This window comes from Papaver somniferum, unplaced genomic scaffold (genome assembly GCF_003573695.1).
Source record: "Papaver somniferum cultivar HN1 unplaced genomic scaffold, ASM357369v1 unplaced-scaffold_125, whole genome shotgun sequence".
NCBI classification, from domain to species: Eukaryota; Viridiplantae; Streptophyta; class Magnoliopsida; order Ranunculales; family Papaveraceae; genus Papaver; species Papaver somniferum.
In genome coordinates this window covers 15,552,071-15,576,013 of record NW_020621603.1, presented here as the reverse complement: position 1 = coordinate 15,576,013, position 23,943 = coordinate 15,552,071, and the positions used below count along the sequence as shown (strand labels likewise).

At 34.1% G+C, this 23,943-nt stretch overlaps 2 protein-coding genes across 2 annotated transcripts; both read right to left on the bottom strand.

The window, feature by feature from the left end:
* Window positions 1–6,867: 6,867 nt before the first annotated feature.
* LOC113331166 lies at window positions 6,868–11,667 on the bottom strand. The gene is made up of 2 exons (XM_026577915.1): window positions 11,231–11,667; window positions 6,868–7,192 (listed from the first exon to the last, which is right to left on the bottom strand). Exons 1-2 carry the CDS (start codon window positions 11,636–11,638, stop codon window positions 7,151–7,153), a joined length of 450 nt encoding a protein of 149 aa, XP_026433700.1. The 5' UTR covers window positions 11,639–11,667; the 3' UTR covers window positions 6,868–7,150.
* Window positions 11,668–14,340: 2,673 nt separating this feature from the next.
* LOC113331144 (phospholipid-transporting ATPase 3-like) lies at window positions 14,341–22,871 on the bottom strand. Its single transcript, XM_026577897.1, has 27 exons — window positions 22,349–22,871; window positions 22,075–22,140; window positions 21,905–21,966; window positions 21,740–21,821; window positions 21,258–21,368; window positions 21,056–21,133; window positions 20,744–20,840; window positions 20,461–20,567; window positions 20,058–20,123; window positions 19,744–19,865; window positions 19,547–19,631; window positions 19,362–19,439; window positions 19,122–19,238; window positions 18,614–18,763; window positions 18,432–18,536; window positions 18,182–18,324; window positions 17,917–18,018; window positions 17,759–17,822; window positions 17,458–17,670; window positions 17,201–17,366; window positions 16,985–17,064; window positions 16,635–16,874; window positions 16,139–16,360; window positions 15,881–16,048; window positions 15,333–15,695; window positions 15,135–15,241; window positions 14,341–14,926 (listed from the first exon to the last, which is right to left on the bottom strand). Exons 1-27 carry the CDS (start codon window positions 22,628–22,630, stop codon window positions 14,617–14,619), a joined length of 3,786 nt encoding a protein of 1,261 aa, XP_026433682.1. The 5' UTR covers window positions 22,631–22,871; the 3' UTR covers window positions 14,341–14,616.
* Between the last annotated feature and the right edge of the window lie 1,072 nt (window positions 22,872–23,943).

Here is a 23,943-nt window from a genome sequence, read left to right as displayed (position 1 = left end):
TTATATCTTCTATCCAACATGAAATAAAATCTGTTAAATATGTTATTATCTCAAAATTCCTTGAATATTCGATATATGCCTTATATGAGAGCTTTAGTAATCCATATGATATTACTAACACATGGTAAGCTTCATTGATATCCTTTATTTAAAAAAATATAGAGATATGCATAAAGTCAAGATCACTACTCGTAGGTAGTATGTCTTAACATACAATACTAAGAGTATGAATTTCTCCCACTGATCTTGAGGTATATGCATAAATCTGTAATAATTTCATCCAAAACTTGATACATTTATAGTTTTGTTGAATTTCATATACCATTATGGGAGGCTTCTTAAATTTCATACTTTGATTTCTAAAATTTGTAGACTAAAATTTATCATTAATAAAGGCTATTTTCGCATTTAATTAATGCAACTCTTAGGTCATACTGAGATACTAATAATACTATGACAATTCTGAATAAGTCTTTCTTTGACACGAGAGAAAAACTTATTTATAATCAATGCGTCGTTTCAGAGTAAAATCTTTGGCAATAAGTCTTGCTTTATACCGTTTAAAATTGCTATCAGAGTCGTATTAGGTTAGAAAGACCCACTTTCATACAAATGATTTGTGTCTTTCGAGCAATTAAACAATATCCGAGACTTGACTTTCAACCAATTATTTTTTGCTCACATAGCATCAATCCATTAATCAAAATTATTACACATAGTATTTGTGAACCTAAAATCGATTCTTTGCCGTTCCATATCAAAATGTAATAAATTTTCGTAAGAAAATCACTAAAACAACATGAATAACTTTATTTCAATCTCTGTTGAGACCTTCTTAATGCTGGTTCATGTTTTTATCAAAAAATTTCTTTATTGGCAGTAGCTATATTAAGGAGTATTGGATCATTAATTTGTGGTCTTTTATTTTCTAACATTCTGATAATGAGAAGATTCACAGTATCTGTAGAAATATTAAATGAAGGGATCATTATCATGATTTATTGAACAAATATATCCACGTACTCCCACTGATTATGCCATCATTAACGAATTTATATTTTCAGTTTCAATAAGTCTCATACTACGGTTAGAACGTTAAAGAATAAAATTTGGATTATATAGGAAAACCAATGAACCAATAATAGTTTCCAAATCCAATTTTCATTCTTTGGAATGTAAGCCCTCACCTCCAACTGAACAACCATAACTTAAATGTGATTTAAACTAGGTTTCCATCCTTTCTAGTCCAAAGTGTGTCTTTGAAACTACTTTACTGGAAATCTATTTAAATTACACAGTTGCATAAAGAACAAACATCCACAAATATATAGCCATTATGCATGGCTCATCATGCTTCTATCCATTTTCATAAAAGTATGATTTAGCCTTTTGATATACATTATTATGCCAAGGATAAGTTGGCCTTGTGTATTGAGCGACAATTCCAAACCTTTGAAGATATTATGAAAAAGATTTAGGATATTATCCTGTTTTGTCATACCTTTCACAATATTCACCACCTTTCTCAGACTTTATGATTTTCACTTTATCTATAATGCATCTCAATTTCAATAATGAATGTTCGATAAAACATCCATGGATTGAGATTCATAATGCAATCGATAGATTTACACAGTAACGCGAAAAATCATCAGGTGATAAACAATTTTATCTTCCAAAAAATGGACCATTAAAAGTCTACAAAATAATCATATATAATATATAATTAATAAGAACAAAAGCTGAAATTTATAATAGAGATAAATGACAATTAAGCTTACAATAGTCACATACCTTCTATAAGATTCTCCTGTGGGTAAAAACCTTATCAAGGAACAATGTGAGACATGAAAAACATTAGTACATATTTTACCTTCTCATACACAGAACATTATGTTTGTTTAACACCATAACTAGAATCACCTGTGGGAAACTCACGTCCTAAAATGTATTAACAAACTCCAATAATTCTAAATATGTTCCACCTAATATAATGTGAGTTGTAATCACCTGTGGGTGTCTATTATTTCACATGTATATGAAACATTTAGATAACCTTAATGCTTGTTTAAATTTGTGAACCAAAACTACTTGTGAGCAGCATTGTTCTAATAGTTAAATCAAACTAAGAGGACTCAAAACATACAACATTTGCAAGATAAAACTTTAGCATCACTGTGGGGATAACTAAACAATCCAGAAAATATGTACAATTGCAAGTATCACACTATCTTTCTTGTGACATTGCATGGTCCTAATCAATGATATGGACATCCTTGATCTGATCATAAAATTAGTCGATTATAAACAATTATGAGTAACCCTAAAAAATTAATCATAAACATTTACTCAAAGACATGTCATCATATATAAATTGTAAAATAATACACCCTTTAATTGAAATCTCCAAACATAATGAACTTTTCGTAAAACAAAATCGAGCATTAAGCAGGTCTATAAGTATAATTCAATAATGAATTTCGTGGAAGAAAATTCTTTGATGCATTGCTAATTTAAATCTAATACAATCTTAATGATCATGTTAAATAAGGGTTATAATATGTATAAAATGAAGGATGTTTAGAATACGCAATGAATGTGATTTTCACAAATATTTGAGAATGTATCCAAAAACAAAACCTTAATTTCTTTAGAGGTATCAATAAATTTTTGATTTTAAACACATAATTACAATTTCCATGAAAATACTATAATGGGTTACTCAACTCGATAATGATTTAATTTGAGAAAATTTTCTTTTACGCATTTTATACAAAATAATTAAAAATTATGTAGAATTTACTTAGTCTTGATCTTAATTTTAATGTCTAATGCAGTCAGAACCGGCACTCAAGTTTGTAAATGAAGAGAAACGACATTAGACACTCATTAAACATAAAGTTATTCAGGTCCATAATGTATGATGAAATAAAGATCATATCTTTCAATATTTTTCTTAAACATGTGAACTCAGATCACTTGTGGGTAATTGTTATTCTAATATATTTAAGCAAAATAATATCATAAGCACTTAATAATATAATGGTTAAGGGTTAAAAAATTATTTGAAATCACTGTGGTGATTGCCAAACAATTTAACAATAATACCATTATCATAATAATCCGATAATCGCTAAATCTTGCCGTTACGGTTTGGCGACTTCATGCTTACAATAATTATGATTATTGTTAAGATAAAAACAATACTCTACTATCATTGTGGTGATAGCTAAAGAGTCCTGACATAATAATCTTAAGCACAATAATCTTACATAATTAAAAATTCAACATTGAGAGAGAAATTCTTCTTTAAATGCACAATCTTAAAGAAAACCATATCACAACGCACGTAAAAATTTATTAACGTAAAATGGTTCAATCATAAAATTTTACATTGAATACATGGTAAGAAATTGTTTCAATTTTTATATTAATTTTCGATAAAGCGGAAGCATATTAGTTGGATCACACTTCTTTAGATAAAGACCACTTTATAAATTCTTAACAAAATTATAGAAATTAGTTTTTAATATTGACTGATCAATTTATAATTTTTGATTCTATAATGATCATATCTAAACATACTAAGTTTATTTGATCAAACTCAAAAAATAACAGTAAACAGCAAGAGTCAAAAATTTATTTCACCGATGACTTTCATGAAAGTTAATCCCAAAAAAAAGAAAAACGCACAATAATTGGCATGATGATGAATACAAGCCAAGCATGACCTTAAGAAACAACAAACACGTTCATTTTAAGTTGCAGGTGGGAAAAGGATTGGTCTAAACTATATGCCAGAAGTCAACTTATGGAAAACGGATGACCCATTAGTTGAAATGAAAAAGCTTACATCAAAGTTCGGACATGAACTTTAATTTTATACACTCATATATAAAATTGGAACGGACACTGCATGAAAAATTTACGGACTGGACGGTTTGCAAAGGACTTGAACGGGTTCAGAGTGAATTGGTTCCGGTTCGAATCTCGCTAGGAATGAGTTGGATCGGTTAGACTCATTTGACCTACTTTACATTAGTGGCCCACTTTAAGACCTGGTTATACTCATTTTAATGTTTGCCGTTTTGATTTCCAAACGTATTCAATTCAATATTATACTCCATAACTTTCATTTCCTATTAAATTAAAACTTTTCATCAATCGGTTAACATTCCAAATAACTCCATTATGTCATTTACTTCCGATTCCAAACTAACAGAAGAAACAAAGAATTTTGTGGCAACAGAAATCTAAGTTTATCACCGTATCAATTTGGTTTTACGCCTATATGATAAAGCAGATGTGTTTACATGATACATATTAAGAATCATTTTCATTGACATGAATACGATGAATCATTCTAAGTTGCATACGATTAACGGACGACCATGAGTTCTAAACACAAGTTCTAGATGCCAACTATAAGTTTTAATTTTATGGATACTTAAATCAGGATCGTTGAACTTCATGATAATCACACAATAATATACGAATAAAGTTTATGAAAAATACCTTTAGCGCTAATCCATTGTATGTTACCGACCATCTTTGGAGCGGCGATAATACCTTGTGGATGTCATGGTTTCTCTGTCTTGACCTTAGCCGTAATGAGTTGTTAATTCCTTGGATTGGATACAATGGTGATGGTCACTGTTTCTCCTTCATAGGTAGAGAGAGGACCAAGTTCCTAAGATTTTAGTATATTAGCCTTAGATCTCGACCGTCCATCAAGGAAGAGTTAATATGAATTAATCTTCTGGAATGGTAACCGAAATATTTAGCAATATTCTTAATTAACCAAAGTTATTAATGGGCCCACATGATATTTCTATATGTATAGAAATATTCTTACATTTAGAAGATGAGAAGTTCCGAGTGTTCGCAGTACCGCTGGACGACGTTGATGCAGATATAATACTTAGTTTGTTGGGAGGAAATTTGTGTTTGGTTCATGTTGACAGTAATAGTACTAGCAGTGAACATTCTTTCGTGGACATATGGGCTTATAAGCAAAATAATACTACCATCATGGAGGAAGGGCATGGCACGAAACGCGACTACTATAATAACAATTGGTGGAATTGGACGAAAGAGTTTCATATAGAATGTGAAGATGATTTTTACGAGCCATTCGCGATTAGTAAGACCAATTTAGTTCTAATGTGGAACCATAGTTGCATTCTTCATTGTTATGACCCTAAAACTTCAACCATACTTAAACTCTGGGATAGTGTTAACGTTATGGGCCTCGCGAACATTGAGGCAGTTCCTTACACTACTAGCTGTGTTTCTTTGAAAGATCATATCGAGGAAAAAAAAGAACCATGTTTTAGGGCATATAAAAAATTTAGGGCATACCATGTAAAGATAAAAATTGGTTATTTGATTTTTTTTTTGAAGCATGCATATTTAGAAATAACTAAATTGTTGTTACACGTGGGAAGGTGGCTCCCCTGGAGTCGCTTAATAAAATTTGGTTAATAAAAGCCGGATTAGCTTGGTCCTATATTGTTGTTGAGTAGTTTCCTGATTGGCTACCATCTGCCGTATAATTTGCTAGACCGTCTGCTGCTTGGTTTCCTTCCCTATAATTATGTTGAATAGCACAAAAAGGAATTTGACTCATTCTGTGTTTAATTTCTGCGGTCATTTCTGAAATATACCAAGGGGTTTCCGTTGGAGTTTTGATGAAGTGCATGAGATTCTTTGAGTCCGTCTCAAATAAAACTTTAGTCCATCTTCTTGCAGTCGCGGTTCTGGTTGCTAGCACAGTTGCCCATGTCTCTGTTGTGAGCGTCGTGGTTACTCCGAGAGGTTGTGCAAGTGTCATTATCGTTTGCGTGTTCGAATCTCTGCAAATGAATCCTGCTCCCGCCATACCAGGGTGGCCTCTAGCTGCCCCATCCGTGTTCACTTTAATCCAGTATGTTGTTGGATGACATCAACCTACCTGAATGGTTGTTGTCGTCTTGGTTATGTTTGTTGTAATTCTGGAAGGCAGTTTTCCCGGGAGAACTGGTGGGGAAATATTCTTTTCCCATTCAAATTCTTGTTGGTGTGCTATTGATCTTGCCAGGATGTCCGTGTGAGTTGATTGCTCTTGATTAAACACGAGATCATTTCTTGATGTCCATAGAGATCATAGTAGAAAACAACATGAAGTGACAGAAGAGGTATTGCCTTGTGTTTGTAGTATTTGTGAAATTGTTGTTAGAGGGCTTAAGGTAATTGGTTGGTTGTTACCTTGGGATTGGCTTGTTGATATGCGGTTATTTGATAGTAATTTTAAGAGCCCCTTTATCCATATATTTTGTTTAATACCAAAACTGCCCTTATTTACATTTTTTATTTTCATTTTTTTTAAATAATATTTTTAAAAAATTAAATATTTTTAAAATTAAAAAATTTAAAAATTAAAAATTAATTTTCTTAAAATATAAAAAAAAAGTTACTTTTTTTTCATTTTTTTAGAAAAAACAAGAATATTTAATTTTTTAAATTTCTTTTTTCTAAATAAATCTTTTTAAAAAATTAAATATTTTTAAAACTAAAAATTATTTTTTTAAATAAAAAAAATAGTTTTTTTCTTTGAAAAGTATATTTAAAAAATTCATATTTTTTTATTTAAAAAATTCATATTTTTTTATTTAAAAAATTCATATTTTTTTATTTAAAAAAAAAAAGATTAAATGACAAAATAATGATAAATAAGTAAATTAATAAATTCATTGAGGGTAACTAAGTAATTTACCTATCCTTGAATACCCCTTATCTTTTTTTTGCTAAGAAAAAAGATTGCATTGAAAAGCTTTAAGAATTACAAGTGTTGTGCTAAGAAATCAGGGATGATTTCCCACCACTCATTACAAATGTTGAAACGCCTACAATGCTTAGCAGCTTTATCTGCTATGGAGTTGAAATTTCTCCTAAGGTGACTAGTTCTAATAAAAGAAAAGTAGTTCAATAACAGATTACAATCATCCATGATTGTGCAACTAAACCAACAGAGACTATTGTTTTTATTCTTCAAGTAAGCAATCACTTTTTTTTGCATCACTGTAAATACTGATAGAAGACAGGTTCTTGCTATGTGCCCATTTGATAGCTTCCAGCACCGCTAGACATTCTGCTTCCTCTGGATTCCTTGCTAAACCTTTGATTGTTTTGCATCCCTTAAAGGTACCTGCAGCTGTAGTCATATAGATACCAATTCCAGTGATATTAGTATCTTTGTCGAAAGACGCATCACAGTATATTAAAATGCAATCATCAGGGAGATTCCCATAAGATACAGTATTAGAATCAGAAACAGAATGATTATGCAAGTCACTACTGGTGTTATTAACTCTTTGATCAAGCTCAGAGTTTAACAGATCAATGGTGTCATTAAAAAGTCTTATGGCCAGTCTGGCAGTGGAAGATGGTTGTGTAATTTTCTGTTGAAACACACGGTAGCATTTATCTCTCCAGATGCTCCAAGCAGTAGTAAGGATTTCTATCTGAGTCTTGTCAGATCTACCTTTCTCCAACCATTGCCTTATCCAACCCTTAATCGAAGGATTTGTACCTGCATCATGTAAAATAATATGTCCACTTGGAGTTGCAGACCAGACGGATTTTGCAAAAGTGCAATGTAATAGTAAATGTTCATTGGTTTCAATATCACCATTATTACACATAATGCAAAGAGTATCACTGTTTGACCTGTATTGTGACAATCTGAATTTCGTTGGCAGAGCATCAGTGATACATTTCCAGACAAATAGTTGGACTTTAGGAATTAGATGAGATTTCCACGTAGCTTTGAAAATAGGATCAGGGGGAGGGTTCATGGTACCATTAACATTAACAGAAGATAAAGCTTAATATGAAGATTTAACAAAAAATGTCCCATTGTGAGAGTTAGACCAAATTAAACTATCTTTGCCAAAATAAGGGATACAAAGTTTCCTAATTATACTAACATTCTCACTAGTGAAGAAAGCATTCAACAAAGGCTCATTCCAAGTTTTAGTGTTGTCATCAATGAGATCAACAACCACCAAATTAGGATTAGGATAATGAATGCAAAGGGTACTGGTAACATCAGGTATCCAGTTATCTTCAAAAGCTTTTATACTTTTACCATTCTTAACTTCCCATAAAGAGTTCTTTTTAACAATATCCAGACCTCTACAAATTCCTTTCCACACCCAAGACGAGTCTTGGTTTTTCTTATAATGTAAAGGATGATTATTGTTGAAATACTTACATCTAAGGATTCTAAACCAAAGTTCATCCGAACCATGAGTCAATCTCCAAGCAATTTTGGATAACAGAGTTAAATTGAACTTCTTTAAATCACGAAAACCTAGACCTCCTACATGCTTATGAGAACAAACGCCTTTCCACTGTTTTATGTAAATTCCTCCCTGATTTTGTTCACCCCACCAGAAGTCTCTTTGAGACTTTTCCATTTGATAAATGACACTATCAGGAATCAAGAAAGAGTTAATATGGTAGACTGAAGACGATTTCAACACATTTTGTACCATGACTGACCTACCATCCTGATTAAAGTGTTTCCCTTTCCACTTGGCAACACTATTGTCAAAGTGGTCAGCAAGAAAGGCAAAAGATTCAGATTTGTTTTTATTAATGAAAAGAGGAATACCTAAATATTTGTCATTTAGGTCAATTTTCTTGACATTAAGAGTTCTAATAAGAGAGACACATTTATCTGGGTGTACTTTCTTACTAAAAAAACAGCCAAATTTTTCGAAGTTTATCATCTGCCCTGAGACAGAACTACACACATTGATGGCCTCGACTAAATTCTGAGCTTCATAGTGAGTTGCTTTAGTAAACAACAAACAGTCATCAGCGAATAAAAGGTGAGACACACTAGGTGCCTCAGTAGTGACTTTAGCACCATGGATCCAGTGTTTATCCTCGCAATACATCAAATATCTGGAGAAAGACTCCATACATAAGATGAAAAGGTATGGAGACAAGGGATCACCTTGTCTCAGACCCCTAGTTAGTCTATAAACATTGCAAGGGGATCCATTCAAGAGAACAGAGATGCTAGTAGTACTGACACATTGAAAAATCAACTCACACCAATGATTAGAAAAACCAAATCTTTTTAGGACATCAATCATAAAGGACCATTCTACCATATCAAATGCCTTAGACATGTCGAGTTTAAGGCCCATGATTCCACTCTTAGCTTTAGTTCTTTTCATAATGTGAACAATTTCATGAGCAATTATAATATTATCATGAATGTTCCTATTTGGCACATAAGCTGCCTGAAAAGGGGAAATGATTTTAATAAGGAGTGGTTTCATCCTATTAACTATTATTTTATACATGATCTTATAGTATGTATTACACAAAGAGATAGGTCTAAAGTCAACAGGAGTTGAAGGGTTCTTCTTCTTTGGGATTAAAGACAAGAAAATGTGGTTCATTTCTTTTAAAATATGTTTAGTTTCAAAAAAATCCTTGGTGGAATTCCAAACATATTGTTCTAAGAGACCAATATTTTCCTTATAAAACCCCGGAGGAAAACCATCAGGGCCAGGAGAAGACCAGGAATTCATTTTATTTATAGTCTCTCTAATTTCATCTAGAGAAATTGGTCTTAAAATCATATCATTATCCTCAGCTGTGATACAAGGAATAATGCAGTTAAGGAATTGTCTATTTCTCATGGGATTGGTGGAAGTGTCTATATTACTGAAATGATTAACCAATAAGTCCTCTAGTTGTTGTCTGTCATTAGACCATTGGCCATTACTCAGTTGCAAGGATTCTATGTGATTGAAGTGTCTTTTCCTGCTCATAGATGTATGATAAAAACTGGTGTTTCTATCATAACATTTTATGTAATCAGTTCTAGACTTTTGTGCATATAAATCCTCTTGTACTTTCTGCCAGTGCTCAAGATCCAGTTCAACTTGTTTGATTGCATCCATATTCTGAGTAAATATTGGTTGATTATTCAGAGTATGGAGCTGTTCATTTAAGAGTCGAACTTTGTGATCTATGTTACCAAAGTGAGAAATGTTCCACAGTTTAAGTTTTTGTTTAACATTTCTTAACTTGTTAGTCATTTGGTAAGAATTAGAGCCTCTAACATTTGTACTATAGGCATTTTTAATTAAATCCTTACAGGTTGGGTCTTTACCCCAACGCTTAAAGTATCTGTAGGGTTTGAAACTGTTCTGGGACTGAGAATTAGTCACGAAAATAATTGTAATGTGGTCTGAACCGATTGAATCAATATGAAATACCCTAGCCTTTTCATAATGATTAATCCACAGACTATTACCCATGACCCTGTCTAATCTAGCTTTAATGACATTATCATCAGATTGCCTGTTACACCATGTGAATAGAACCATAGGAAACTCAACAGTACTTGGCCTAGTATTAGCGGATCTCTCATGAGTGTGCAGTGTTATATTCAAGTCACCCATGAGAATCCAGGGTTGATTAACTCTATCTCCAATAGTTTTAATGTAATTCCACTGTTCCTTTCTCTCATTATAGTATATAGAACCATAGAGGAAAGTTACTAGAAATTCAGGCCTACTTGCATCATAAGAGATTAAGACATTAATCATTTTTCTATTAGACTGTACCAAATCACATTGGAATCCACTCTTCCATAGAAGTGATGTACCCCAGAGAGGCCAGCAGAAGAGTGACACCAATAGCTTGGGTAATTGAATCTATTGAGATATTGATACATTTTGGACTCATTGTTTTTGGTTTCACACAGAAAAATGACATCGGGATTTTGAGATTTTACTAAACTCCATAAAGCATTTCTGGTAGTAGGATTGCCAAAACCTTGGCAATTCCAAGAAAGAATTCTCATAATCAGGGAGTAAGAATAAGCTAAACAATGCCTATGATTAAGTCCAAGATTGATTGTATTGACTACTTCAATGCAATGTTCAAAAATCAAAATGTCAATGTAAAAAATTAAATCAGAGTGCAATACAGATTCACTATTATTCAAATTAGGGCTTTCAATCAGGCAAAGACCATTAAATCTAGGGGTATTGCTATTTCTACCCTGGAAATACAAACTATCAGATCGGACAACATAAACCAAAACCCTAAAATCAACTATTTTGCACAAAGAAATAGGTAATTGAGAAAGCGAACGAGGGGAGACAATCGAAACAAGACAAACACGAGAATTAAAATTTGATTGAGTAATTGAAAGAACCTGATTTGAAGTGCTTATGGTTGATTCAGCTTCAGGAAGATGATACATCAACGGGTTTGGTTCTCTGACTCCATTATCAGCATCTTCCATGTTCAAATCGTAACCTCCATGGCTTGGTCCTCCGATCTCTAATTGAACACCTCTACCATTGATATTAGATTGGGATATCTCTCTGAGATTTTGGTTAGGGTTTTCAGAGTTCATTTCTAGAAAAACATATTTGTCTTCGATTCCTGAGTCTCTACTTCTTTTATGTTTCCTCTGATCGGTTTCTTCATCAATCGGATCTTCCGGCCCATTTTGGTTGTCCGACCCATTTTCGCCTTCCATGCCATCTGGGTTGTTTTGCATAGCCTCAACTAAATGAGCATGATTCGCATAGTATTCTTCAAATTCAGCTTCAGTCATACCAAAGATAAAAATGTTCCATGCACGTTCTTCACACATCTCTTGATTATGATCAATAGTAAACCAGTCAGGGAAGATTTTTCTGGGTTGTTTCTCGAAATGGTATCGAATCCACACCTTCTGTTTAGCTGCATTAAGAAGCCAATTACCTCTCTTCAGTGGTTGGCTAAGGTCTACTTCAATTTTTGCAGAAACTACTCTCCCTCTTTTAGTAAAACCCATGCTCCCTTCTTGAGTTATTTTCCTTCCAATATCTTGACATAGTTTTTCAAGGATGCTATCATGAACATGTTCAAGAGCAAGACCTTTGAAAATTACTGAGAAAACTTGACGAGAAAACTCATATTCTTCAAGCGGAATAGAGTTGTCATACTTCTTCAGCACCACCAGGTGTTCGTAAATAATCCATGGGACCCTTTTTAGAACCTCGTTTACATCATCAGCTGTCTTGAATTTGAAAACAAATAGATTTCTGCCCATGGTGTTGATTTCAACTCTTTTATGTTTTCTCCAAATGCTATTTACATCCTTCTGCACCTTGTCGAAATCAATATCATCTTTTGAGATAATTTTGCCGATCAAACTGTTCTTCCATTCATTGGCAGCCGCACAATATCAGCTTCCGAGATAAAGCTTCCTCTAGCACGGTTAAGTTGACCCTGACTCAGATTTGAGTCTTGCAATCTCCTAGTTAGAGCAGCTACTTGAAGACGAGAACTCTGAGTCATATTTTTGAAGGATAGAACACAGTATTTGTTTTGAGAGAAAGAGTTACTTTTGTGAATATGGTCTTCCTTTCTTGAGAGCTTAAAATATATCCTCTCGGGATTTTAGGGTTTAACTGGTGGTTTCCTAAAATTGTGGGATATTTTTCAAAGTAACGTAAAACTGTTGAGATATTCATATAATTTTGATTAATAAAATCCGCACTATAATAAGCCTTTAATTTAGGAAGGTGAAAGTTGAAATTTTTGATTAGCTGTTTCTGCGCTTTTGGAACGGAATTGTTGAGACTTGATTTATGGAGTTCTAATAATTGCGCCTTTTGGTTACCATCATTGCCAAAATTGTGGTTGAAGTTGAAGAGATTGAACATTGGAGTATCTTGGAATTGACAATGAAGATTGAAAAAAGGATAGTAGAAGGGATCCATGGTAGTGAAACCTGTCGTTTCATGGTTCAAACTGTGACAGATCATAATGGAGGAGAACTCTACAAGGAGTAAGCTAAAAGCTCTAATGGAGATGAACATGGCCATATCTATGATATGGAAAACACTACTGTTTTAAAGAGTGTATAGAGAACCAAACTGCACCACTGCTTCCTTAACAACCACAACTGGTACCCTACTGAGATCAACCAAAGCACTACAAATCACACCGATTAGTTTTCCATGAAGATGAATGATAAAGATAAAAGATAAAAAAGATAAAAAAAAAAAAATTGTAAGAAAGATAAAGAAGAGAATCACATAAAGTAAAAACACTAATAACAAAAGAAGATCAACAAATTATAAAATCAACATTCAAACAAATGAAAATACCAGTTTTTGATTGCAGTGTTACGCTATAATTTTTCAATACATACAAAAATGGATTAAGAATAATCTGTCATCCCACCATAGGTTATTGACCGTTGCTCCATCATTATTCGTGTCAAGTGGAAATGGTAGAGAAAAGAATACCCCTTTTTTTTGAACCATGTTTTAAGGCATACAAGAAAATTTTAGGGCATATAAAATGATTACTCTAACTAGGGTGTGGTGATAAGGGGTATTATCACCACACCCTAGTTAGAGTAATCATTTTATATGCCCTAAAATTTTCTTGTATGCCCTAAAACATGGTTCAAAAAAAAGGTGCAAATGATTACAAGTAAATTCATCTCCAACGACTTACTATATTAGTTGAACAGGTTGGCGTGTTAGCCTATCAACGAGTCTGATGAGGAACCAGCCATGAGAGCCGAAGGAAAAATCTCAAATGGTGTTTTATTTAATTTAATTATTTGGACAAACGGGTACTTTGGATGAGTAAATTCGGGTGACAAGGTGCTTGCAAAATAATTTTAGAAGCCAGAAACAAAGAGTTAATAGCGCGTTTGGATACCGCAGTAGTAGTTCTGCTTCTCCAAAAGTAGAAGTCAGAAGCAAAAATATATCACCCCATAAAAGACGGATTTTTTTTTAGAAATCTTTCTAAAATTTTATATCCAAACTAATTTTTTATTTCTTGACTTTTAAAAGTCAAAAAGTTACTTTTAAATTTATTTATTTTTGCTTATAAAAATCATTTTGAAATTACTAGCTTGTTTAAATACCAAAATAAAAAAATCAGAAGCAAATTACTAGCTTGTTTAGATATCAAAATAAAAAATCACAAGCAAATTATGTAACAAATAACTTTTCTGCTTTTCAAAAGTCAAACGTAACTTCTGAAGTGACATCTAAACATGCTACCAAACTAGTTTTTAACTTTTATTGCTTTCGGAGATCGATAAACGGTATCCAAACATCGGTCACGTTAAATCGGTCAAATTGGATATCAACCGATCATCTTTTCTAATTGTTTTTCTAACCGGCAGTTGCAGTCCATAGTTGTTGCTAAAAACTCAACAAGAAAAAAAAAATTGAAAGGGAGAAGGGACATCAAACTCAATTGTTATCAATACACAGAAAGATTTGATTTCCCCTTTAATCGCAATAACAAAAACAAAATAGTATATTCATATCATACACAGCCCACGGTCACATTTCACTAGCTTAATCTGAGTATTTGTTTTCTGACTACATTCTTGAACAACTGGCCAGAAAATCCTTCTTGAGCACGAATGAAGGGACTATTTTTCAGTAATAAGGGAAGGGAGAAAGAATGAGGATGAGAAAAAAATGAATGAAAAAAGAAAAACAAAACTAGGATATGGTACAACTAATTTTACAAAATAGGTATCAGATGCAAACACAACATTTGCATCAAGTTTCACTTCTTTTTATGTGCCCTTGGTTTTGACTTCATCATACTAGCTCTTCTGGCAACATCCCATGCTTTCTGCGGGGCATAAACTCCAAACTGGGAAGCGAAAAATGATTCGTAACCTGGTGAGTCAAAAGCAAACCCAGTGTGTCTCGACCTTTCTTTTGGAAGCATAGCAACCGCGTATCTCTTTTCCTCAGCTGGTGATGGCTGGCTAGCGACCTCCAGCAACTGTGGCCTACTGTTATCTTCTGGGTCATCTCTATGGATTTCCTGAATAATCTCGTAGTCATAAGGGAAGAACCATCTTCGAATCCTATAAATAAATAAAGAACAGAACGGGTTATTTCAGTGCACGATACTAAATAGAATTGGAAATTGAAGCATCAAATACGTAATACCGCATGCACTGAACCCCAACCAACCTAGTATATTATACACTTTACACACCGAAGTGTGGTGTTATAACGAAATAAAGACTACACAAAAGTATCTGCAAAGAGAGACATGTTTCCAAATCTCACCCTTGGTAGGTGAAGTCACCGAGAAGTGCCACAATGGGAACAAGAAGAACCGAGAGATAGAAATACACAGTACTCATTAGTATATAGATTACAAAGTACACGTTTTCCTGCAAACAGCATAGTAAGAGAGGTTCAGTTCTCATATTTAGTAACCCTTTCACAAAAAACAAACACATCCAATGAAAATAAGCAACTTACTTGTCTATCGTGTGGGGTCATAATTCCAGAATATATAAAGATGAATACGAACCATGCTAAAATACTTCCTCCCACACTTACTCGATGCCACCTTGTGATCAAATTACATGCTAAAAGAAGACGCAAGTTGACAGTTATCACAATGCACGTAAAGGCCATTGAGCTGACATCCCAAAGACCAAACATTTTTCCAGACGAATTCATAGCACTCTGACTGGAAGCAGTAATAAAGTGAAATAGAACTAGTGACTGGTAAACAGAAAAGAAACCCCAAACTCCCACAATTCTCCATTTGAAGAAAGTATTCCTTATTCCTTCTTTGTATAGACCTGGGTACTTCTTAGAAAGAGTTGCACTCACATCCTGACAAAGATGAAGATTGTTGGTTCAGTTCCAATACATCTATATAATAATAAAAAGTTGTTTAGATGTATACCATAACCTACTCACATTAATCTAGTTCGGCTGCCGAATGGCATGTGTTAAGTATCACTGAAATTAAGTCTAGTAATAGTTTCATCACAACTAGTGAATGTAACGAGAAATACCTTGTCAAACAAGCCAACTATAACTACTGGCATGGCTGAGAAAATAACATTATACAAAGACTGGTTCCAATCATCATAAAATCTCTGTCCAGAAAACCCGGTGTGGAAGGTGAACCAGAACTGAGTTAATGTGAACGTAAGATTTTTGTAAAAGAAGTACATCACAACCTACAAATATTTAAAAGCAAGAAACGCAGTCAGACGAGTGAACTCGTGCAGATTTTATAGTTGCATGATTCAGGACACAAAACATTTAACCTTGCATATCCTTATGTATGACCATCGACCATGTACGAGAAGTAAATCAGTGAGGAAGCGGAATTGTGCAATTGCAAAATCACTAGCCATGACTGCTTGCATTCCTTCTAATCCACTTATGCCGACGCCAACATGAGCAGCTTGAATCATGCTCACATCATTGGCTCCATCGCCGATGCTGAGCGTTATCTTTCGCGCACCTTTCTTGACCAGGCTAGTCACCTAGGAATAACAAGAAGCAAGCTTATACCAACTCAACCCAAAATTCAGATTAAGGATCAAACATTAAAGACTCTAGGCTAGTATTTCCATTTTCGAGATTAGTGAACAACATCCCAAAAGAGAAAGTAAAATCGTCTAACTTTTCAAGTCACGAAGGAGGAACAGGCAATTCATACGTAATACTCAAACATCTGAACAAGTATGGAAAAATATTTCAGCACATAACAACTGGCCATTTCACATCCAAAAGAATAAAAAATACCAGGACCTCTACCTGAGCTTTTTGCAGGGGAGATACTCGGCAGCAGACGACAGAGGTACAATTCAAGCTTAGGTTGAGCAAATTTCCTCGCAAATCAGGGTCTAGTGCATACATCAAACATTTACCATCAATTACTAGTGCTAGTTTGGGTCCAGAGACTGTACGAAGTGAATGTTGTGCTTCCTCTAAACATTTGTTCAACTGTTGTCTCACTGTCTCTCTAATGAACCTTGCAGTCTCCACTGGGTCGCCCTAATACGAATTTTAAGAATCAAAGAGGTTAGTTTTAACATGAACACTTTGGATTGAAGCAATTTAATATTTCTGATTCTCAAATGTGGAACCTTTGACATGTGCCTCACCTTATCTTCTACCTCCCTAATAGCATCAGTTTCCGAACTTATGATGAACTGCTTCATGCCATTGTTGATGAGGCTGCATGCTAGAGTCATAAGAGCACAGAAATGCTAGATCAGTTTTCCTAAATAGCATGGAACGTATATGAAGTGAGAACCATATAAGAGAGGAACATATAGAAAGCGCAATAAACACCTATTAAAGTTGAGTATTTGACTCACCATAAGCAATATTTATTGCAGTTTCCATCTTGTCCCCTGTCAGAACCCAGATCTTGATTCCAGCTCTAGCTAAAGTCTCTATACAAACCGGAACTCCTTCTTGAAGTTTGTCTTCTATCGCTGTGCACCCAATCAGAATAAGCTCCTTTTCTATAAGTTCTGCCACCTACAGAAGTTTTACAATTATATTCTAATTTAGATGAAATATCTCAATGAGATGAACATCAGGCAATAATATCTACCAAAAATAGATGTACCTCGTCCAACTTTTTTTCACGGTCTCGTAAAGAGGATTTAGCTTTGAGGAATTTCTCATTCCAGCTATCATAAAATTCAACACTCAAATCCCTGTAGGCAAGGCAAAGTGTACGTAAACCTGAAGAGCCATACTGCTCCATGTGTTCCCTAGTTAAGTTCTTTATGTCATTATTCCCATCTGTCAATCTCTCGTAGATGACAGTATCAGCACCCTGTCATATATAAGCTCTACGATCAGTAATTTAGTTCTTCAGAAGTAGTTTAGCTCCAAAACAGTTATATTTGTGGAAAACATATCACCTTGCAGTACAAAACGAGCCTTCCTTCTGGATAACGACATATGACGGACTGACGCTTCCTTGTACTGTTTACATGATAAACATAAAGACGAAGATAAGTCTAGTGAGAACATTAAGTTCAAATATAATGACAAAAGAAACTATGGTCAGAAGCTCAACCTATTGAACTCCAGAACATTTAAAATTTCGTAGGATACATCTTGGATGTCACCAATCTTCTCAACATGCGATTCACGAACCATGATGGCTGTCGGTGTTCGCCTGAAATAACAAATAGTTGTGTCTTAAATATTAGCATTGACTAAAAGGTATTAAAAGTTGAACCAAAGAGTAGTTTAATTTAGCATAAAAATGATTTGATTAACAGTTATTGTTCTTGAGGTTAGTAAAAGATTTGGAATTCAATTTTAGGAAAGACAATTACCGGTAAAAGAAGAAGCCAAAGTTTTTTGAGGCGATAACGAGAGCAGACTCATCTGGTGATGCAGCCTGATATCTGATTTTCTCTGGGGATTCATCACCTTCAGGGAGAACAGTATGACAGATTGCAAGGCATCTGAAGAATTCCTACTCAGAGTAAAGACTTCCATTGAGAATGTCATGGTTGAATAAAATCACAGGATACAATGAGAACCAAACATTACTAGTAAACCCATAAACATGATATAACCTACCTTACAGGCATCAGGGTTAGGCTCATTTCTCCAAGCCCCACGCATTAGCCTAGCATCGTCGAAGTTGAAACCTTTCTCATGTTCAGCAGAAGTCGACTTTGGTATCTGCAAACAATTTGGTAAACAGTGAAAACGAAGATAAAACCAGCTGAATGTTTCTCTTACAATGATCTCCACATTACCTCTCCTAATTGTATGCCATTCCGCTGCACTGCACCTAGATCTATTTCAGTGACACCATGTCCGTAGGACTCTCCTCCAATAGAGCACTTAAAGAATTCCATCAGGTTTCTTGTTAAAGTTCCTGTTTTGTCAGAAAAGATATATTCTATCTGCCCAAAGAAAAAAAATACAATCAATGTCCGAAGCATTGAAAATATGAGTTGTGCATAAAATACAGTAAAACTTCGATAAATTAATAGCCTTGGGACCGGAGAAAATTATTATTTTAACGAAGTTATTAATTTATCAAGTTAAAATTTAGCATGTACAAGCCTAGTTGGGACTGGAGAATTTTATTATTTTAGCAAAGTAATTAATTTATCGAAGATAATTTATAGAAGTTCTACTGTTCTTAAAAAGAGAGAGAGAATTACGGATTGAACAATTAAATTTTGTGAATATATGCAAATTAGATAAGCTTAACACTGCTACACTTGCACTAGGAAAAGAAAATTGACGTGGCCATACCTGGCCAAGCTCCTCATTAAGGTTAGACGTCCGAGCTAGTGCAGGGGTGTTGGTTTCCGCATGATACATACATAAATCCTTATTGATATACTGAGTTGACTGAATAAATTTGATCATCTGGAAGTGCCCAAAAAGGACATGATATGAATAAAACACCATACAACAAAGTAATGCAAAACTAAATGCAGATTCTGTATCATTATTTTGAACCACATAATCAAAATCATCTCCTCTACTAACCTCGATGGAGACATAAAGAGAAATAGGAATAATTGTCGAGTACAATGTTATTAGTGTAAACATGGTTAATATAGTAACCTGCAAAATGTTACATAAAAAGAAAGAAAATTTATTAATCACTAAACCAATTCTTTTTCAAGTAATCAAATTCAGATGGTAACTAGAGTTGCAGGAGCAGAATTTACCAGGAATCTGTTTCTAGGGTTAAACTGATCTTCAACGCCTTTTTCAAGACCTAAGTAATAGTATTTGCGATCTATGAATACACCACTGCAGAATTTCGGGAATAAGATGAATAATTTCACGTGATAATTAGAGAAACATACATGATTAACAATTTAAAGTAATAGAACCCAGGAAAGTGTAAAGCGATTTTCTAAACCTGCCAATAGCTCCAATGAAACACATACAAAAGAGAGCACCAAAGAGAGTGAGAATCAGTTTGTCAAGTTTCCTCTCTAAAGTACTCCTTTTGGAAGGGACATTCATAGAATTCATCATGACCTACAAAGTTGAAGCAGTGCATTAATAGCTGATACAATGCAGTAGTTAACTAGAAAGAGAAGCTATTGATTCATCAAGGAATTTGTCAATCGTTAGTAAAGTTCACAATTTCAAGCCAAATTTAAAAATAAAACTCAAAATGGGACATTTAAAATAACTCCCAAGTTACAGTCCTTGGAGAGAAAAATACACCTTGGTTTCATGTCCCGTAAATATTACAACTCCAACTATGTACTCTGTATTTCGTAGACTGCAGCCCTGGAAAAATATCAGTGCTTAAAATCTGAAAAAACATATTAACTTCGACAATACATAAAGGTAACTGAGAATGAAACAACAAAAGAAGTAGTGGAAATTAAACTTGATATCAAAGACAGATTTGTTTGTCAGTTTGATTTCATGGGAATATCTTAAGAAACATTGTGCTCAAGGACAAGGCATAAACATACACTTGGTTGGTGTACGCTTAGCTTGAGAAAAATGCAAAGTAAAACTTGTGCTTTGCCATGCATATGAATGTGGCACTTACTCTAGAACCTTGCAGTGTGTGCAAAATAAGCTACAAGGAAAAAAAAAAGAAATCAACCATACAAACCCGTAAAAGAAGTTGATTCGGGGAAAGAGGTAGTGTTTGATTTTGGGTCATTAGATTCCCAGTGAAAGTGTACAGTGAGTTATTTGGTTGCTCACATTGTACTTCCCCTGCAACACAAGAGAAACTGTTTAAGCAATTCTAGCAAACATGATAAAAGTATGACAAGGGAATTTGATAAGCATCTTGTAAAACTTTGTATCATTTTTGTAAGATGTGTTACAAAGTTCAAATGTTATACAAAATGAAACTACTTGGTGGATGGATCAACTGAAAATATCAAAACCTTTAAATTCAGAGATCATATCAGGAGTTAAGTAATCCCAAGTTTTTTCCAACGCTTTTCTAATCTTCAAATTTGTCTCACCATCAAGATTCGACGTCTGTGACATCAATAAGAAGAACCCAGAATCAGAACAGTGTCAATCAAATATAAACCATCCTTTATGTTTCTTAGCAGTTTTTTTAAAAGTTTCTTGTTAAGTGTTGCTGCAACATCAAGTTAGAATATAGTATCTGATAATAAGTTTTTGTATAGTGAGCACGTCGAGTAAAGATTAGCAATATGAAGTAACTGAATAAAAACATGGAACAAAACCTCAATATAACAGACACCATCTGGATTCGTACTAGCAAGGAACAGAAGATCAGCAGGGAAGTTGCTATCCTGCTTAACCTGTAACATATAAACATTTAATTCACCAAATAGAGCTGTCAAAAACATAGAATGAAAATTCACCAAATAGAACAACCATCAGTAATACTTAAAAAGGAAACTTCAGAAAATTGAAAAGACTTACTCTAACAATGTCTCCAACTTGTAGCTGCTTCCAAGAAATAGTTTCCCAATCCTTATCTTGCAACACATCTATAGCTGTTTTATTTATCGCCTTATCATTGTGCAGTCGTTTCTGCCGTGCAACAAAACATTTACGGACATTAGTATTGTTTTTCTTGTTCTTTTTGAAAGGCAAAGACATGTATACCAGAGACTAGCAAACACCGATACTAGCAGACACTGAACCCTGGTGTAAGGGTCATCCACGGCATAAACCACCAACAATGCTAGCCAGCACTTTTAATTATGTAACCGATCCTCTAATCACTAATGCTAAGATGAAATCTTGCACTAAAATTCATTCTAAAACCAAAAGAAAATAAACGGAAGGGAGATGCATGCTATCACCTAATTAAGAAAATAAAAACGAATTTACCCTCTATAAAACTGGAATATGCAGAGAATGACAAATACAGGGCAATATTAAAAGCTACCAATACTTACCCAGTCTTCCCATGCCTCCTTGACAAGAGAAGCAAAAAGCACTAGACTCAGTGGAACCACATTTGTTATCGGACTCACGGGACTGCACTGGTCGAAAAACTTACAAAGTCACATTTCTATCTTACACAAATATCAAAATGACCAACAATTGAAAGGAGCGAGTACCTGATTGGTGTCGTAGATAATATTGATATCATAAGAAAGTAAAGATTAGCAACCCTCCTGAACTGTCAGTACAAAAGACCATAGAAACATAACATCAACACCTAGCTAAATTGCATCAAATGTTATATGTAAAGCGAAGGACTATAAGCAATCTTCATGCAAGAGTTTACCTGTTCAAACAATCCTTTCGGTAAAAATGTCAATACATTATATTTCGTTGTTGATATATCATTCCCCTGGGAATACAAACAATAAACAGTTAAAATTACAATTACAATTCAACCAACCATTTTCCAAATAATCCATGATTCAAACAAATGTAAACCAAAATTGTGTAGTTAATGACAACAATTTCCCCGACACTAACAAAAACTGATATATTAAACCTAATCACATTGTTATAAGAAAATGAAAAATGAACAGATTAGGGTTTTGTTGATATACCTTAAAACGAACAGGGAAATTAGCTTCACGATCATTACAAACAATGGAACGGTGAGCAGGATGTTGAGGTTGAACCCGACCAAGAGTAACGGTTCTTGTAGGAGGAATAACAGGAGCAGAAGAACCAGCAGAATTAGGAGATGGAGATGAAGAATGATCACTTAAATCTATACTTCTTAATCTTTCTCTTCCAATAACAATACCACCACCACCATTTCCTCCTCCTAAATCAAATGATCTTGATGATGATTTTACCTTCTCCCATCCTCCTCCTGCACTCATTTTCTCCGCAACCAATCAGATCAACAATGAGTAAACCCTCGTTTTGATTTTCTTCTCTAATTTCTTTCTTCGCTCTTATATTTCACATTTCCTTTCTCATTTCCAACAATATTTCGCTCTGAAACAAAAAATTTCAGGGTTCTTTTTAATTTTTCTTTTGAAGGGTTTTTTTCGCAAAATTAATTAATATTATTTCTTGTTTTACGTGGAGAAGTGGGGCCTGGTTAACCGGGAATGAGTTGGGTCCAGAGCAGAATCTTTTATGCAAAGTAGTGTTCTTGTAATCTTGTGTCCATGGAGTAACCGGAAGTTATAGCGGTTAGCTACTTGCTATGGACAAGTGTCGGTTTAGTTTTTTGAAATTGATACTTTTTGATGTGGCAAAGCCACATTTTTGTTGCTCAGTGGCATCGTCTATCAATTCAAACTCGCATGCTATTGCGCACTATACCAATGACCACTATGACCACTATACCATATTTGTAAATCTTATCAACTAAATGCGGAAGCTTGCACCAAATTACTTGCCACAAATGAAACTCACCCCGTTAAATATATTGCCAAGTTACGCGTCATGCCACTACCAACAAATTTAAAAGCACACGCCAGGTTACTTGTCGCAAATGACAAGCCCCGCGTTAAATACAGTGACAAGTGTCGTAATTTGGGCTTACATGTCCTTAAGCTTATTCATGCACATTATTTATTTTTTCTGTTTTCTCCAGTCTTTTATGGATGATCACAAATTGTTTTACAATTTTTGATTTCTTTTTCTTCTAGCTATTTAATTGATGCTTCACGATTTGCTATTTGATTCTTTTTTATTTCTGTCCTTATTCTCTTACTTCCTATGTTTTGTAACATGGCTATTACTTATAACACATCGTATTTAACCTCAGTCGCACTTTGTTTATATTTGCTGGGGTTTCCAACATATTGCTCGGTCTTTTCAGTTACCAAACTTTGGCTCATATTTTTATCCTTAGTCATTGTGGCATTAAGATTGCTCACCAGTTTCTTTTGAGTATGTATGATAATTGGCAAGATTCTCTGGCTTAGGATAATAGTGCAACATTCAAACATTTTCTTAGCCAAACAAATTATCAGGGTTGATCCCATCTAAAAGAAAAAATAAAATCAAGCCAAACTAGTCAATTAAGGTCAAGATTTTTATTTTGAAGACGATTTTTAATTCTCATCTCGCGAAACCTAGTATTGTCACCCTCCGATCTTTGACATCATACCTCCTGCTTTATGCATTTTACTTAGATCAAAGGTTGTTTTGTTAATTGTTTATTGGAGCGAATTTTATT

Excerpts from the sequence above, each read along its gene's own strand:
- LOC113331166 (XM_026577915.1), bottom strand. The coding sequence starts at position 11,638 with ATGACTGAAGCTGAATTTGAAGAATACTATGCGAATCATGCTCATTTA. Across the intron at positions 7,193-11,230 it reads CCATAAGCACTTCAAATCAG|CTGCAGGTACCTTTAAGGGA; the intron begins GTTCTTTCAATT and ends ATATGACTACAG.
- LOC113331144 (XM_026577897.1), bottom strand. The coding sequence starts at position 22,630 with ATGAGTGCAGGAGGAGGATGGGAGAAGGTAAAATCATCATCAAGATCA. Across the intron at positions 18,764-19,121 it reads TTAATGAGGAGCTTGGCCAG|ATAGAATATATCTTTTCTGA; the intron begins GTATGGCCACGT and ends TTCTTTGGGCAG. Across the intron at positions 18,019-18,181 it reads TTTGGCTTCTTCTTTTACCG|GCGAACACCGACAGCCATCA; the intron begins GTAATTGTCTTT and ends TTGTTATTTCAG.